This window comes from Ctenopharyngodon idella, chromosome 16, assembly GCF_019924925.1.
Source record: "Ctenopharyngodon idella isolate HZGC_01 chromosome 16, HZGC01, whole genome shotgun sequence".
NCBI classification, from domain to species: domain Eukaryota; kingdom Metazoa; phylum Chordata; class Actinopteri; order Cypriniformes; family Xenocyprididae; genus Ctenopharyngodon; species Ctenopharyngodon idella.
The window spans coordinates 20,075,051-20,091,725 of NC_067235.1; the positions used below are offsets into that span (position 1 = coordinate 20,075,051).

The 16,675-nt window shown below is 39.6% G+C and overlaps 1 protein-coding gene across 1 annotated transcript in view; it reads right to left on the minus strand.

The window, feature by feature from the left end:
* si:dkey-22o22.2 (neural-cadherin) overlaps nt 1-16,675 on the minus strand; it is a 124,206-nt gene that overhangs the window by 16,300 nt on the left and 91,231 nt on the right. The window contains exons 13-20 of the mRNA XM_051866119.1: nt 12,643-12,892; nt 10,787-10,914; nt 10,104-10,290; nt 8,966-9,109; nt 5,498-5,781; nt 3,447-5,064; nt 2,639-2,732; nt 211-395 (exon numbers count right to left, since the gene is read on the minus strand). Coding sequence (XP_051722079.1) covers nt 211-395; nt 2,639-2,732; nt 3,447-5,064; nt 5,498-5,781; nt 8,966-9,109; nt 10,104-10,290; nt 10,787-10,914; nt 12,643-12,892 — 2,890 coding nt within the window. The remainder of the gene's footprint in view (nt 1-210; nt 396-2,638; nt 2,733-3,446; nt 5,065-5,497; nt 5,782-8,965; nt 9,110-10,103; nt 10,291-10,786; nt 10,915-12,642; nt 12,893-16,675) is intronic.

The window sequence follows — 16,675 nt, forward strand, 5'->3', positions numbered from 1 at the left end:
ACTTGAGAAGAAGCTTCAGTTTCCAGTTTTGGAACTCACATAGTTTTATTTCAAGCAGTCAAAAAAAAATGCTATTTTTCATGTTATGACCTCTTTAAACATAACACTTATGCATGCATATGTTTAATAATTAATTGATTAATAAATCAAAACAAAAGTGAGCTGGTCTATATTAAGATTTCAGTTTCCTTGAAAGGAAGAGTCACTCACTGGCCAGTCTGATGGAGCCAGCATTCCTCAGCGCCTCCTCCTCCAGGTCCATCACTGTGACCTCGGCCGACGAGGTGACGTCAGGCCAGCTCTTATCTGCCACCCTCACCTGCAGGCTGTAGAATCCAGCTGGTGTGCCCTCCCGGATGCTCAGCTGACCGGTGTTCTGGTTCAGGCTGAACTGCCTGTGTGGGGAAAAGAATTAATGCATGACTTATGATTCGACTAGTGTGTTGGTGATCATCTTGATTTATCACATATAAATATTTATAATAATAAATATTAAAAAGAAAATGTATCGTTTACTCATGTCATAAATTAAGATGTTTAGGAGAATGGCTGGTCTGTTCCTCAAACAAATCTATCTTTATGACTTTATAGGAGTTGGAATATAGTGCGCAGGACATATTGACCACTGTTATTATGATACTTTGATGATATTTTTGTCATTTTGGAGCTCAACAACATTTGTCCTCCTTCACTTCTTATTGAAAAGAAAAGAGCAACGTCAACATTGTGTCTCTGTTTGACAGAAGAAAGTCATATGGGTTTGGAACAACACGAGGGTGAGAAAATGATGTCAGAATTTCCATTTTTTGGTGAACTATCCCTTTAAACCTTGACAAGCCAGAGTGAAAGTAACTGTACAGTAACTGGAGATTCACTCCAAGGTTCATTCCTGGATCATCACACATGAAAGAGCAGCACCGATGCTGTAAGATGACTCAAGCTGTATTATTAATGGCAGTGTGTATATCAGTGAAAGCACTTATGTCAACTCCTGTCTGCTTCTCCAGATGTGATGACCATGACAGGGACACTTCTGCTGCTCTGTATAAGAGATTCCAGGAACAGCTGGGCAGCACCAATCTCTCTCTCTCTCTCTTTGTATGGATACGCTTTTTCTCTGTCTAGGTCACAGTTGTGTTATCCATGCTTTGTGTTCTGAAGTGTCGTCCTGTGCATATTTTCCCTGTTTTAAGCATAAACCATCACTAAATTGTGTTAGATTTATGCTTAAAAATATATTCAGCACCAAATCAGCATATTAGAATGATTTCTAAAGGATCATGTGACACTGAAGACTGGAGTAATGGCTGCTGAAAATTCAGATTTGCATGTTGTTTTTAATGTTCTTTAAAAAACATTAAAAAAACATGACCTCAAATGGTATTATATAAGAAATGTAAACTTAAATCCAAGATATATGTTCTGAAATCTCCTAAAAGCTTCTCAAATGAATTTATCTTGTTATAAGTATGTATTTATTTTTTGCAAGCAAGACAAAAATACAGATTAAGAAAAAGACTGTTGTCTTCTGTCATGTTGCTGATGTTGTAAACTACTCAGTGTCAATTATAAAATCAAATGCCTTTGTGACTATACTAACCCAAATTTGCACAGAGCAATTTGCTTTTGGACAACATGAAGGAAGGATTTGTGGTCATTTTTGTACTCTTTTGCTAAAATATATGGATGAGACGACTGCAGACTTGCAATTTCATTGCCTACTGCTCACTGCTTTGTCATGCAACCAGATTTCAAACAAATTTTACATTTATTGTTGTATTTGCATCTGCAGGCTTGTATGAGTGATGAGCTTCTGTCTTGTAGTGTGCACTAGGAGGACAAGGACACAAAATGAAAATGACACGTCTATTAAAGCAACACTGGTTTATGGCTCTTAATATGCTGCTCGCAGTGAAGCTATGTTTGGTCTTGTAACTTCAGACATTGTGCAGCAAGGTCGCTAAACTCACAGTAGCCACTGCTCAAATTAAATTCAATCATGTTCATATAACAGGAATAGAGTTCCACCTCGATGGTAACCTTCAGCTCCCGTGCCAAATTAGGTACTTAACTGTCAAGTAACACATGAAAAACTGCTTGGATCGAAGCTACGCTCTCGGTGCCAAGAGATGTGTCACACTAGCTAGCATCAAACTGCTAATGTATTAATGTGTTAATTATCCAAATTAATGAGAGCAGATCCACCACAACACACCGTCAGGCACAGCTTTGGATGGAACTTGTAATAGACTGTGATTGAACTCAAGACTAAACTGATTGAGTTGGCATTGGTTGCTGGGGTGTTAGCATAATCGCTTTGCTTAAAGGTGCCATTGCTGGCATGAGCCACAGAGTCTGGTTTGGACAAAGACCATCATATAGATTCAGCTCATTAGAGAGAACCTCTAGCCAATGTAATCTTTCTTATCAGTTACTAGGAGAGAATCTGTGTATCACTTCAGAGTGAATTTTGAAATTAAAAATGAGAGTGACAGGTGAGTTGTCAGTAAGCTAATATGCCGTGCTCTGCACGCTCTCATCCTTTATCTTCCCTCACTTTTGTTCTTTTTTTCTTCTCTTGTAAGTGTCACTTGACACAGCAGAGTTTGAATCAAACTTCAATAGAAGATCAAAGCACCTGGGGGGTTTGCCTTCGAACTTGTAAACCTTCTCGCTCCAATCATCAAGGTCAGGGGATTGAACTTGTCCAAGTACCGTTGTGGGGAGTGTACCTGGGGAAAATACATAATGAGGTTAGAGAAAAGCTACCTCCATCCAGGCTGCGTGATACCTGGGGCGATGTGCGTGTGTGTGGGTGGGTGGAGGAGACATATCTTTAAAGAGATAAGCAAAAAGCGTAGCATCTCATTGGCACATATGGACCCACTTAAACAGCACAGTAGGGGGGATGCAATGCTATTAGCATGCAACATTGCCATTTCTCCAAAAGGCAAAACGAAATGCTGTAATCCTGTTAGTCATGAAATCAACATCCTCTAAAATGGCTTGTGTGTATGTGCCTCTTAAACCTGAGATTTAAGTAAATTGTTAGCATCATGCCATGTTTGAGTTACATGACAAATTCTTATTAAAAGGCTAATGCATTTCCATCAGAGAAAAGAGAAAAATGCTAAAAATATATCAAGTAATACTACTTTTACCATGGAATATTTTGAAGTACCTTGGAGTACCGTGTAAACATCATGCTAAATTAATATAGTCACACTTACAAAAAGTACCATGGTATTTTGGACTATTTAAATTTGTACCATGGTACTATGTAGCAAAGCAATAAAATGCATTTAAAATACAGTACCATGAAGTACCAAGTAAATATCATGCTAAATGAATATGGTAACACTTAACGTACTGTGAAACTGCCATGGTATTTTTGGACATGCAGCATGGTAGTATTAGCATGTTAGTATGTATTCTTTGGAACATACCCTGTATATTGTACACTATGAACTCGCTGTGTCCAGGTGCATGGGGATGGTCATTTTTATCTCCGATTATGACGGTAAGTGTACTGGTGGAGCTCATTGGTGGAGAGCCACTGTCAATCATCAGGATGGGGAGAAGATACCGCTTCTGCTGTTCCCGGTCAAAGCTGCGGAGAGCAGTTATCATGGCACTGCCATTCCGCAGATCAGTCAAGTTGAAATTAGTAACATCAGAGGTCAACATCAACAGACGAATGGAAAAAGGCCCTCCGTTGGATGACGTGTCTCTATCAATAGCATGCAACAGAACGGATGTGTCATTCATGTGAACGACTTGTGGCGCAACAGTGTTCTCCCACACAATGGGCCGATATGGAGCCTCAAACTCTGGTCCATTGTCATTGACATCCTGTACAGTCACTAACACAATGGCAGAGCCGGTCAGAGCAGGGCTGCCCATGTCTGTGGCCAGGATCATAAGTCTATGTTGGGACACCTTTTCCCTGTCTAGAGAGTCAGCTACTACAACCCAACCGCTCTTATCCACCAGGAATTGTTGAAAGGGGTCGGATTCTGGGGCAATGCTGTATGTAAATCTCCCATTTTGACCAGAGTCCAGATCCACGGCTGTCACCTGTGCCACTATGGTTCCCACTGGGACGTCTTCAAACATGGATCCTGCCTCGTAGAACTGTGGGAAGAAGACTGGAGCATGGTCATTGGAGTCTTCAACCTGAATGATGCAGTAGGCCAGGCTAAAGAAGTCAGCATCCTCCACTTTGACCGTCAGGTTGAACGTGCGCTCATGTGGCTTCTCAAAGTCAATCTTCTTCTTCAGTCTCACTATGCCACGACGGTTTACCTTGTCTGTCTCGATGAAGAATTTACGGTCTTCATCTCCACCAATAATGCTGAATGTCATGACTGAATTTTCACCTTCATCCCCATCGGTGGCAGCCACTACCACTACCTCGCTGTTGATGTCTAAGTTTTCTGGCATAGAGGCCATGTAGACCCTCTGGGTGAACACTGGAGGATGGTCATTGACATCGGAAACTATGATGGTGGCTGTTCCTGTTCCTGAAAGTCCTCCTCCATCACGAGCTTCTACCACAACGAGATATCGATCCACCACTTCCCTGTCCAAAGAGCGCAGAACAGTATAGATGGTGCCAGTGGCTGGGTTGATGGAGAAGAGGTTAAGATTGATCTCATTGCGCACATTCTGTACAATTCTATAGGTAAGGATAGCGTTCTTGCCAGCTTTTGGATCATCTAGGTCAGTGGCCCGCATCTCCATGATGGAAGTGTCTGCTGGGGAGTTCTCAGGCACGTGACCCAAAAAGCAGTTGTCCGTTGCACACAGGAAAACAGGTGCATTGTCATTGATATCCTGCACATCGACTAGAACATCAGCAAACCCGGTAAGACCTGCCCCGTTCTCATCAGTGGCAAGTACAAGGAACTGCCAGGCCGAGCGAACCTCACGATCTAAACGTCGTTGGGCGAAGATCCTACCGTTCATCTCATCTATGGTGAATTCGCTACCAGCTCCCTGCCCATGTAGAGAATACCGCACTGCACGCTGGTCTGCCTCTTGATCTGGATCTGTGGCTGAGACCTGCGAGAAGAGCAGATGGGAAAAATAGGCATGCATATTAGCATTCAACACACTTGTCACAGAACATATGAGGCAATTAAAAGTTAATAGCCACAGCAAAGGAATGCCGATAGTTCTCTCCGCCTCTTTTCCGATATGTTTATGCAAAGCCTTTGAAGTCTATTTTTTACACTGACAGCACAATAGACAGCAATATTGAGACACGCTAGCAGAGAATGACAACTGTGGCAGGGTGTGTCAAAATATTCATTTCAAATAGGCCTCCTTTTTTCTTACAAAGCTTTAAACTACATTAAGGAATATAACTTCAAGGAAACCCATAATGAAGCTGGAACCAATTTGTAGCAAAAATTTTTCTTATTTCAAATTATTTCTGATATTACTCTCTACAGCATTGCAACTACATGTGTCTTTGAGTGTTTTAACCCCTCACCTCTAGTACAAGTACAGGAAGCTCTGTAAGTTCCTCCATGACACTGGCGTGATACTCAGTCTGAGTGAAAAGGGGTGCCTCATCATTCTGGTTGATGACATTAATGACAACCATTGTCTGGTTTTCCCATTTTCCATCCGATGCGACCAGCCGTAACTCATAGCGCTGCACCTGCTCATAGTCTAGCCGCTGGGCAATGAAGATTGTGCCAACCTCTGGCTCCACATCGAACGTGCCCATAGTGTTCCCGGAGGTAATCTGGTACCGCAGTTTGGCATTGGCACCTGTTTGGGGGGTTTGGGAAGCGTTAGCATTCTAGGAAGTGTTAAGCTTGGCTGAGCTGGATAAAAAGAGAATGTCAGCATTAATCTGTGCTCATTTGATGAGGATTACATAAAGGACAAGAAAGCTCTAATGCACACAGGCATGATATGACTGTGCTTAAATACTGAAATCAACATACATACATACAAAATGTCACAGACAAACTGTTTTGTACATAACATACAGACAATAATTTTACTAAATACATCATTAAACAAATCTCATTAGATAATAAGATAATAATAATATAAGAAATTCCCTTTGGTTCACCAAGCGGCACAAAAATGACACTTTAACAATGTAGATCAGTGGTTAAAAATGTATCTCAAATCAAATTGATTGGTTTAAACAATCACCACAGTCTAGATTTAAGACTGCTGTTGTCATGTGCTCTATGAAATCTAAATAATAATACTTATTATTAATAATAATAATGCAAAAATGACACCATTCCTTTAAGGATGTAGATATGTGGTTGAAAATATATTTTATTTCAAACAATCACCACAGTCTATCTTTCCTACTTTCTGCTGCTCCTCAGCTTGACCCCAACTGGCTTTATCCACCCATGGTACATTCTAGTTTCGCGACAGCTCTGTTTACCAGTCCGGATCAGATTCTATGAGACAAACACCATCTGGGCGTGATGTGTACGGATTTCATTAGAACATGTCCTACTCATCCTAGCTACGGCCATCACGGATGTTAAGTGTGATGTGCTGTGACGCTTACTGAGAGGAGCTCAAGTGATTTTGCCAAAAGCAAGCTTCCTTAATGACCAGGCAGTCCATATGGTGCTCCTCACAGCGCCCCCACAGGCCAACCAGGTTAAACCTACTGTGATCTATAAGATGGTCACTAGTGATGAAAGACAGCTGAAAGTCTAGGAGACCTTGTGCTCATTCAGCTGTTGAAGAAAGTTGTGCGTGTTTTACATATTCCATCTTTGAAATCAGTCTGGAGTTTAATGAACAGCTCAAAGAGGGCACTGCTAATCAGCTTTAGGAAACACTTAACAGGACCATAAAATTCTTCCTCTCCTGCAAATCAGCTCCTAATTATTCCTATTCCCCATTTTCATCCCCTGCGTAATAAGAAATATTGCATTTTAATGGCGATCTCATTCATTGTGCCTTCCAAAGCAGGAAGGGGACAGAGGGACATCAACCTTCGATTTGCATTCCCCTTCATGACAGTCGTGAGATATTAGCTTACGCTCTTCTCCAGACCGTCCATCCAGCCGTGGCAGGTCACGTCACCCTTCTCACCTTCTCCTCTCATCATTAATGAGCTATCAGACACCTGCACGTCTCCATCCCGCTGCCCCCGTCTCCTTCACATCCAGCCTGCTTGTTGACACAGCTCCACGCCACACGTAATTTGTCATGCATATGTAACAGGTGAAGCGGCATCGCCGTGAGAGACATCGTGCTCCCGCCTGTTTGTTTATGTTGACAGATGAGCCGAAGTCGCCATGCCCTGATGGAAATCAGAGCGAGATCAGGTGGAGGAATCGTGTCACCGAGATGTGTGGAGGTGACAGCCTGGAATATTCTACAGGCAGAGGATGAGAAATGAGGGGGTGGGCAGACAGGCAGGCTGCCACGCTACATTGGACGGATAGGTGATTTGTCCAAGCCTGTCGTGCTTAGATTAACAGGAGCGACTCTATGGCTGTCAGAGGAAACAAGTGATGGACCGAATGTTCCAACAAGTGTAACAAAATCAACAGTAGAAGTTGCTCAGTAAACCAGAATATGCAAATTTGACTGACCACTGAGAGGTCGCTAGACTAATTCATAGCTGCTCATGCATTCACATGCTTTTAGCTGCTAAGGTGATGTTTCCAGGCAGTGCTGAGATTGTCTGAAGGATATGCAGTTCTCTAAAGACATAAATAAAACATTTATTAAACAGCCTAGTTTCATTTCAGAGGTCAAACAATGCATAGCATTAAGGTAAAGTACGCTGTCAGCAATGCTCGTCGTACACATGCTAATTTTGGCATCTTACATTACAGGGACAAACAAAAAAAGCAGACTGTCTTCTGTAAAATGGTGTAATGGCGATATAGTTACATCATTGCAAAATCTGTGTGCTACTGAAATAAACATGAACTCCCTGCGGTTTCAGCTTGCCCTTGAGGGGTTCAGCATACTTTGGTAACAATACCAAAGTATGCTGCTGTGCAGAGCGGTTAGGACAACAAAACTATAATAGTATCTCAGTGTTACTAAAATAACACTGTTGTGAACCTGTACAATTTGTATCAAACACTGCATAAATTTAAATTAAGATCTGAGAACTACAAAGGATAAAAAAAAAAAAAAAGATTTATTACTTTTCCTCACATAAACACAACAAACAACTTTAGAAGTCATGGAATATAGTGGACCACTTTTATGGCACTATCATAAAAAAGAAAGTCATACAGATGACATGAAGGTGAGTAAATAATGGCAAAATTTTCATTTTTCATTTTATTATAATTTTTTTCTTGTTGTTTGACTGACAGATAATAGATGAATGAATGTGCAGCTGGTTCAGTACACTTGTTATTTTTTTCTCATTTAATCTCTGGTTAAGCCACCTAGTAAAGCCTCTCGAGAATTTTGTCAAAAATCTACCATTACACACTACTTTTATCATTTCGGTATATTTTTCAAAAGGCAGATCCGCCTATTCCGTTCCATTTAAAATCTCAATGGTTATTTGCCTGGGCCCTCAGATGTCACACAGCTCATGTAAATTTCTACGCAAAATCTTTCACACGAGGGTTTACTTCCATCATTAAAGAAGGCCTGCTACTTATTTAATTCTTTTTCTTGAAGACAGCAAAGAAAAACAAATCAAAGAGACAAACATCAAATGGGTTGCTGAAATTGTTACTCCCACATTCACCACAGAGATTTGCTAACAAGCTCAGCAAAAAAAAAGGAGTGAATTTTCCACCTAGATTTATTTCGCTCAATTTCTTTTTGCAACCCCTCCTCCTCCATCTCTGTCAAAAATATCAGTGGGCTGTCAGAAAGAAATCATTGCACAAACAAACAAAACTAAAACAACAAAAAACACAAACTAATGACAAGTGACAGGACCACCTGAATAAGATATCTGACATGCCTACGTACAACAGCAAATTACCTTCATCTTCATCGTTAGCTGTGACGGTAATGACCACGAAACCCACTTCCTTGTCTTCCTCCACGCTGATCTCATATACAGACTGGGAGAAAGCTGGAGCATTGTCATTTACATCTGTGACAAAAACCCTCACGTAGGCTGTGTCTGCAGGGTAAAAGAGGTGAGTATTACTTCCACATCACATCAATGCATAAAATATCTCAAGAGAAAAGCAGTTTTTTAATTAATAATAATTCATTTATAAATGTTATAAGATGGGACAAAAGAACCAAAACAAAGTCATTGGCATTCATTGTATGATGAAATTTAATTATCATTAAAATTCAAGTGAATGCGAATATGTCTATAAATGTATACATTTACACTACCGTTCAAAAGTTGGGGTTGGTATGGATTTTTATGCTCACCAAGGCTGCATTTATTTGATCAAAAATACAAAACAGTAATATATTGAGATATTATTACAATTTAAAATAGCTGTTTTAAAATGTAATTTATTCCTGTAATGCAAAGCTGAATTTTCAGCAACCATTACTCCAGTCTTCAGTGTCACATGATCCTTCAGAAATCATTCTAATATGCTGATTTGGTGCTCAAGACACATTTCTTATTATTATCAATGTTTAAAAAAGTTGTGCTGCTTCTTTTCAGGATTCTTTGATGAATAGAAATCTCAAAAGAACAGCATTTATTTGAAACAGATTTTTTGTAGCAAGGTAAAAGCATTCACTGTCACTTTTGATCAGTTTAATGAATTCTTGCTGAATAAAAGTATTCATTTCTTAAAAATAATCTTACAGACCCCTAACTTTTGAATTATGTCATATAGCTGTAATAAAAATATATTTGCAAGAACACAGACTTCATAGAAAGCGTCAATGAGAAATGATTATTTGTGAAAACTTGTAGTAATGATTTATTCTATTAAATGTATTAAACATCCTAATGACTGTTTAATATTAAAACTGCCTTATTATATTATACATGGCCTAAATTACACACAAATCCCTGGGTTGGCATTAGTTCTTCATTAGGCGTGACTCATTGAAGTCTTAATGAATGGAGTTCATCCTGAAGGCTGGTGGATGTGGAAACAGAGTGACAGAGGGGTTAAGAAGACACGGTTGATGGATCACACCTGTGTTGGGTTGGCCCTGCTGACTGGGCCGGGCCGACTCGGAGCTGTCCTGAGACTGGACCTCGATCAAGTAGGAGCTTTTCTGCTCACGGTCGAAGGTGGCCCGGGTGTGGATGATGCCTGTGTAGGAATTAATGCTGAAGAACTGCGAGTCGCCACTTTGATCCTTCAGAATGATGTAGTTAATCTAAGTAGGAAAGAGTGTCAAAGAAGTTTAAAAGAGCACTATGCATCACATAATTTAAGAATCACATATTAGACAAATATTAAGTCATGTGATCTGGTAGTTCCAGAGTTTTAAAAAAAGAACCAACAAGGATCATACTCTGAAGTGGGCAGTTGTGGCCTAATAGTTAGAGAGTCAGACTTGTAACCCGAAGCTTGCGGGTTCGAGTCCCGGCAGGAAATATAGGTGGGAGGAGTGAATGAACAGCAGCGCTTTCTTCCACTCTCATTACCCACAATAGAGTTGCCTTTGAGCAAGGCACCTAACCCCCAATCGCTCCTCGGGTGCCGAAACAAAAATGGCTGCCCACTGCTCCGGGTGTATGTTTACGTATGTGTGTGTTCACTACTCATTGCTGTATGTGTTCACTCGCATGGGTGAAATGTAGAGCACAAATGCAGAGTATGGGACATTATACTTAGCTACACTTCACGTCACTTTCACTTAAGAGTCTCACCATGCCATGGAGACCAGAGTCCAGGTCAGAGGCTGAGACCTGAGCCACTGATGTGCCGATCTCTGCACCCTCTGGAACCGTCGCCTCATACGTGGATGACATGAAGAAGGGAACGTTGTCATTCACATCTGAAAGAAAAAAGAATGAGAGCAATCAGTTACAAATGACATTAACACTTCTGAAACAAATCTTCCAATAGATTCATATGGACATATGTTAGAATAGAGGTAAACATTATTTTAATACATTGGCCCCAAAAAGTATTTTAAGTTTAACTGCATTAGATATAAAAAAGTGGCACCTGCAAGCAAATAATTCTAGACCTTTTATCGGAACTAAATGTACTTCTCTGAGCCATTTTAGAAATGTTCCACTATGTCTGACTGCCATAAATATCTACTGTTTTAGCATTTTTGTTTTCTTTATGTTTGAAAAATGTATTTGTGCTGTCTTTCTTTAAAATAAACTCAATTTGGTTTGATATTTTGTATGTAATGCAATGACATATTAAATAGTGACTTAAATGTCACTTTTGGGGTCATTTGTTGGTCTTTGGTCTTTGTTGGTCTTTTTATTATCTTTATTTTATGGCTTAGTTCATAAACCACGTTTGATGTGTGGTTAACTGTGTTCAAGATAAGCAAGGTTTTAATGTGTGGATTCACTTAATGTAGGTTTATTGTCTGGATTCTCTGCTCTTAGTGGATTACAGCCCTTCTAAACTAGTTGTTCTGTGGGCTTTTTGTATCCTTTTCCTTCTATTTCAATCTCCATTTTCCTCTTAATTAATGCTGATGTGGTCTCAAGTGTTGTGCGTCGATGCCAAAGCTCTTCACTGTTCTTATTACACACACACACACACACACACACACACACACACACACACACACACACACACACACACACACACACACCGTCACTCTGTGCCCCCCACCCGCTGCCTGTCATGCACTCATCAGCGCACTGGATTTCCACATACACTCAATGACAGCAGAGAACACCTTTTGTGTACAAATGCACAGCGCAGGCTAAATGAGCTATGAAGAAAGGGGAAAAAAAACATTAGCGTCAGCGCCTCAAACACAATCAGTGGATCAGATCAGACACTGCTGTGCTTCTGAGAAACCGCGCTGGCATGAAATGCTGATTGCTAAACTACCGCAAATGTGTTTACCTCTCCGAGGGCACACAGGCGGCGTGGAACTGGTTGTCGAGGCGTATTTGTAGCGAGCTAGTGAGAGGTGTCAACATGGACTATTATCATTGTGTCAGGTTTTTACATTTTTGTTCTCTTTCTTTCTTTTTGTCTTACACTAAGGAAGAAGTACTATGGTTTTACCATGATTATTAGACATGGAACCAAGGCAATACATTTATAATATTATAAAAGATTTATATATCAGATAAATGTGGTGCTTTTGAACTTTCTATTCATCAAAGAATCGTTGAAAAACATACATTGCAGTTTCCTCAAAAATATTAGGCAAAATTATTAGTTTTCAACAATGATAATAACAAATGTTTCTTGAGCACCAAATCAGCATATTAGAATGATTTCTGAAGGATCTTGTGACACTGAAAACTGGAGTAATGATGCTGAAAATTCAGCTTTCCCATCATAGGAATAAATTACATTTTAAAATATATCAAAATAGAAAATATTTATTTTAAATTGTAATAATATTTTACAATATTACTATTTTACTATATTTTTGATTAAATAAATAAAGCATAAGTAAACATTTAAATTCAAATTCAAATTACATAAAAAAAAAAACAACTAACCTCAAAATTGTGGTACTTATATTTATGCTTAAATATAATTGAGTTGTAATTTCCAGAAGGGTATCTCTCACCTGTGATGTTGACATAGACAGTGGTGAAGGAAGCTAGTGGTACAGCCGCCACGTTCTGTACACGCACTCGGAGAGTAAAGAAACGCGTGGTCTCATAGTCCAGATTTTCTGCCACCAAGATAGAAGCAGAACCGTCCCTCCGGTTAGGCTTGATGTAGAAGCGCACAGGCATGTTGGTCTCGGGAACCTGACCTTCCTCCAGGTTGTAAGTCACCCTGGGGTCACCAAGAGGGGACGTTGCCTTGATGGTCTGTTGGGAGGGGAAAATGAGCTTTAGGTTGGTGATATAAAATTAAATATGGCCTGTATGGTGAAATATTATGTTATGAAAAGGGCCTTGGAAAATGTGTCTGAAATCTGAAACCTTTTGATGTGCATTACCAATATGGGTTTGTGTGTGTAACTGGGTAAAATCTGCTTGGATGTGCTATAATACTTTAAACACACATTCATATAAGATGTGAACACCTATTCCTCAAAGCTCAAACAGGATAATTAGCATTATTTGTGAGAAGGCATTTGAAATCAGTAGAACCGTCGGTCAAGCGCCCGCTGACTTGCAGCATGTGAATACATTAGACATGGTTATATCTATATCTATAATCCATATTGAACTAATATTGACAGTTATGGAGTAACTTTCTGCAGTAGCAGTTTCCAGACTTCCTCTGTCTTCCTCTTCCTTTATATCGTATTTCATTGCAAACCAATGATCACACATAGCCTCTTAAGAAAGAATACAAAAAGAAAACAGTAAAGAACATCAGAGTTTGTTTTACAATAAAAAAAAGTACTGTTGGAAAAGTACTATATATTGTCACTGAAGATTGTAGTTATTGTATAGTTGAATAAGGAGCATTATTTGGCTGTTAACCTGAAGATATGGATACTCTTTTATTGTTCTCAGGGCATGTGCTGTGCAAATGAATGCAAACAACCCTAGAATGATATAGATATACCGGCTACACGGCATTACACGCCAACATGAAAGTCATTGTTTATTTAGTGTTCAGACAAAACATGTGCATAGACCTTGGATATAAGATATACAGCCGGTTTTGGCTCAGAAAATCCAATATTACAGCTGGAACTTGTCTGCGAAGGGGAAGGGGAAGTCTTTTAGCTGACTAACCCAAAACACCATCAACCAAATGACACTGTAAAACAAACAAAACATTCCAATGACCATACAGCCAATGGCACAGCAAAGCCAGCAGTCAAAACTCAAAGAGAAAGACCTAAACCATTTATGGTCATCCAGAGTAAGAAATACTTGGCATCTAGCGCAGGTTATAAAACTTAGATGACAGAGAAAAAGGGCCAAAAGGTAGAGCAAAATAAAAGTGCATGGAGAGAGGGAGATGGAGAAATGATGAGTTATAGAGGGAGAACTCTGTGTGTCAGAGAACATGGGTCCAGTCAGCCATTAAATCAACCCTGGCCATGATTTTGAGAGCATCCGCCCACCGCAACACAGAAAACAAGTACCTTAAAAGCTCTGTGGCTTTTGCTTCCTGCTTTTAAGTGTCGGCTTTGCCATTCGGTACGAGTCCCCCAACACAAATGACCTATTCAGTGAACTTATTTGCAGTCACTTTGACAGAGCTTCACTAACTTCTTTGACCTATGCTTCTCTCACAGTTCCAGTGCATCTCAATATTGATGCAGATCTCAAAATGTGTTTTAAAAAGTTTTTGAGAAAATTTCATGAAAATTTTCAGGGTCTATTCTATCCTCCCAACAATATTTATTTACACTGTAAAATGTATTTAAATGAAATACATTAATAAGAACTGGGGTGGAAAATTATCATGAAAACATTTTTGTATGCCATGTTTTTCGATTTACAGTGGGCTAGTGGAAATTAAGAGAGAAGGGCTTATGAATGAAAATGTCACAATGTAAAAAAAAAAAAAAGCCTTAAAATATGCCTAATTTTCTTTTGCAAAATTTCTCAATGTCTCACTGACTGTGAAATATTATTTCCTATTCTATTTATTATGATTTACACTATAAATGCAATCGTTTAACTGTAAAATGAACATGATAAAATTGTGTAAAATGGAATTCGTACATACAGAACTTGTGGGGCCTGAAACATCAAAGTAGTCATTCACACACTCTTAGCACACCTCAAAACAGCATATTTTACAGCTAGTTCACATCAAAAAGCTCTCAGAAGTTACCTAGGCTGATTCTCCTGTCCAATGGGACATCTGGAGTTCATTTCAAAGCTTTAAGTTCAACTAGTTCATCATGTAGTTGACATTCTTATCCAAAGTGACTTATAGTGCAGTTTCTACAGGGACAATCCAACTGGAGTAACCCAAGGTTAAGTGTTTGGATCAAGAGTACAATGGTGATATTTCACAGATCGACCGTTGTGGGATTTGAACCCACAGCCTTTCATCAACCAGCCCACCACCCCATTCTTTTGGTTAACCACTCATGGGGTTAAACTATTCATACTACCGAAAGTTCCCTTATTGAACTAAATAGAAATTTGGTCAACTTTCAAATTCCCTCCAAGAGTTTATTAGCGGACGTCTCTCAGGCTTGATGAGAACAGCATTCTCATTATCCATACACACGAACAAGGCCCTTTAAATTACATCCTCAAGGTTGCAATTACTGCTTTTGAAAATGTGTTAATTAGCATTCCTTGAGATAATACCACAATGAGCTGACTGATATTTAAATTTTTAATTAGTTAGACAGAGAGACAGATAGATAGATGAAGGAGAAAAGTGAGGGGGGAGGAAGCGAGAGCGGGAAATGAATAGGAGCACTCGACGCACAACAAGGCAACTCAGTGTTGCTAATGAATGCATTATACTGTTTAACAAGCATAATTTGTATTTAGAGTTCTGAGGATGAATTAGCATGAAGGCTCCCAATGCACAGAACAGATTTGAACAGCCAGTTGCTACAGTTATTCTACATCAGGGAGTTCATGCTGTATTCAGAGGGTTGAAGAGAAAGAGAGCTCGACTGTAATTGTGGTAAAGCACTTTGTTTTTCAAGTCATATTACGGGAAACACCTTAGTGTTAGAGTTCGGGTGCAGTGTGGGTGTTAAAGGGAGGGAACTAGAGACACACAAAAGAAAGGATAAAGAAAATGAGGTTATTTGTCCAATTGTCAAGGTGCGTTCTATTAACAAAGGCAGTGATTGTATCTGAATACTTGTGCAACCTGTGTTTTGAAACCCCTCGACTGTAATTATAATCATTCCATCCAATTAAAAGAAGTGTGGAGGGGGTGACGAAGTAGTTTGAAAATAGAGTGGTTGAATAGGAAAAGATACTGAAACTCAACGGAGAGCAGTAAGGTAGGTGATAAAAAGCTCTAAGGAACAACACTTATCTGGTTTTCTGACTGAAGAGACACTGAAGGTGACCTCCAGGTACATCCTCCATTAGCAGAGCTATGAGAGTGGGCAGGGACGCACAGATCTGCTCTGACACACACTGCCCCAAGGACCACCACCTTCATGTACACACGGTGGCAAGCTTAGTGCTAACACACACAGATATCCAGACATGCAGAAACCTGACTACAAACTCAAAAGCTGAGAATACAGATAAAATAAATACAGCTTACCTAATTCATGCCCTTCTGAATTTCCACACTAGTCGAGGCTGATTAGACTAGTTAGTGCTGGTTTGGGACTGGTTTAGCTTGTTGACCAGCCATAAAAATTACATTTACATATATTCATTTAGTAGACGCTTTTATCCAAAAAACCCAGTTGATGGGACCCATTGACTTCCATAGTATTTTTTTCCATACTATGAAAGTCAGTGGGGCCCATCAACTGTTTGTTTACCCATATTCTTCAAAATATCTTCTTTTGTGTTCAGCAGAAGAAAGAAATTCATGCAGGTTTGGAACAACTTGAAGGTGACTAAATGATGACAGAATTTTCATTTTTGGGTGAAATATCCCTGCGGCAACAATGCAAGAAAGTGGTAGCAGTATAAAGTTTAAAACATTGTCTAGAATAGTACAAGCTAGATCACGGAGGGATTTAA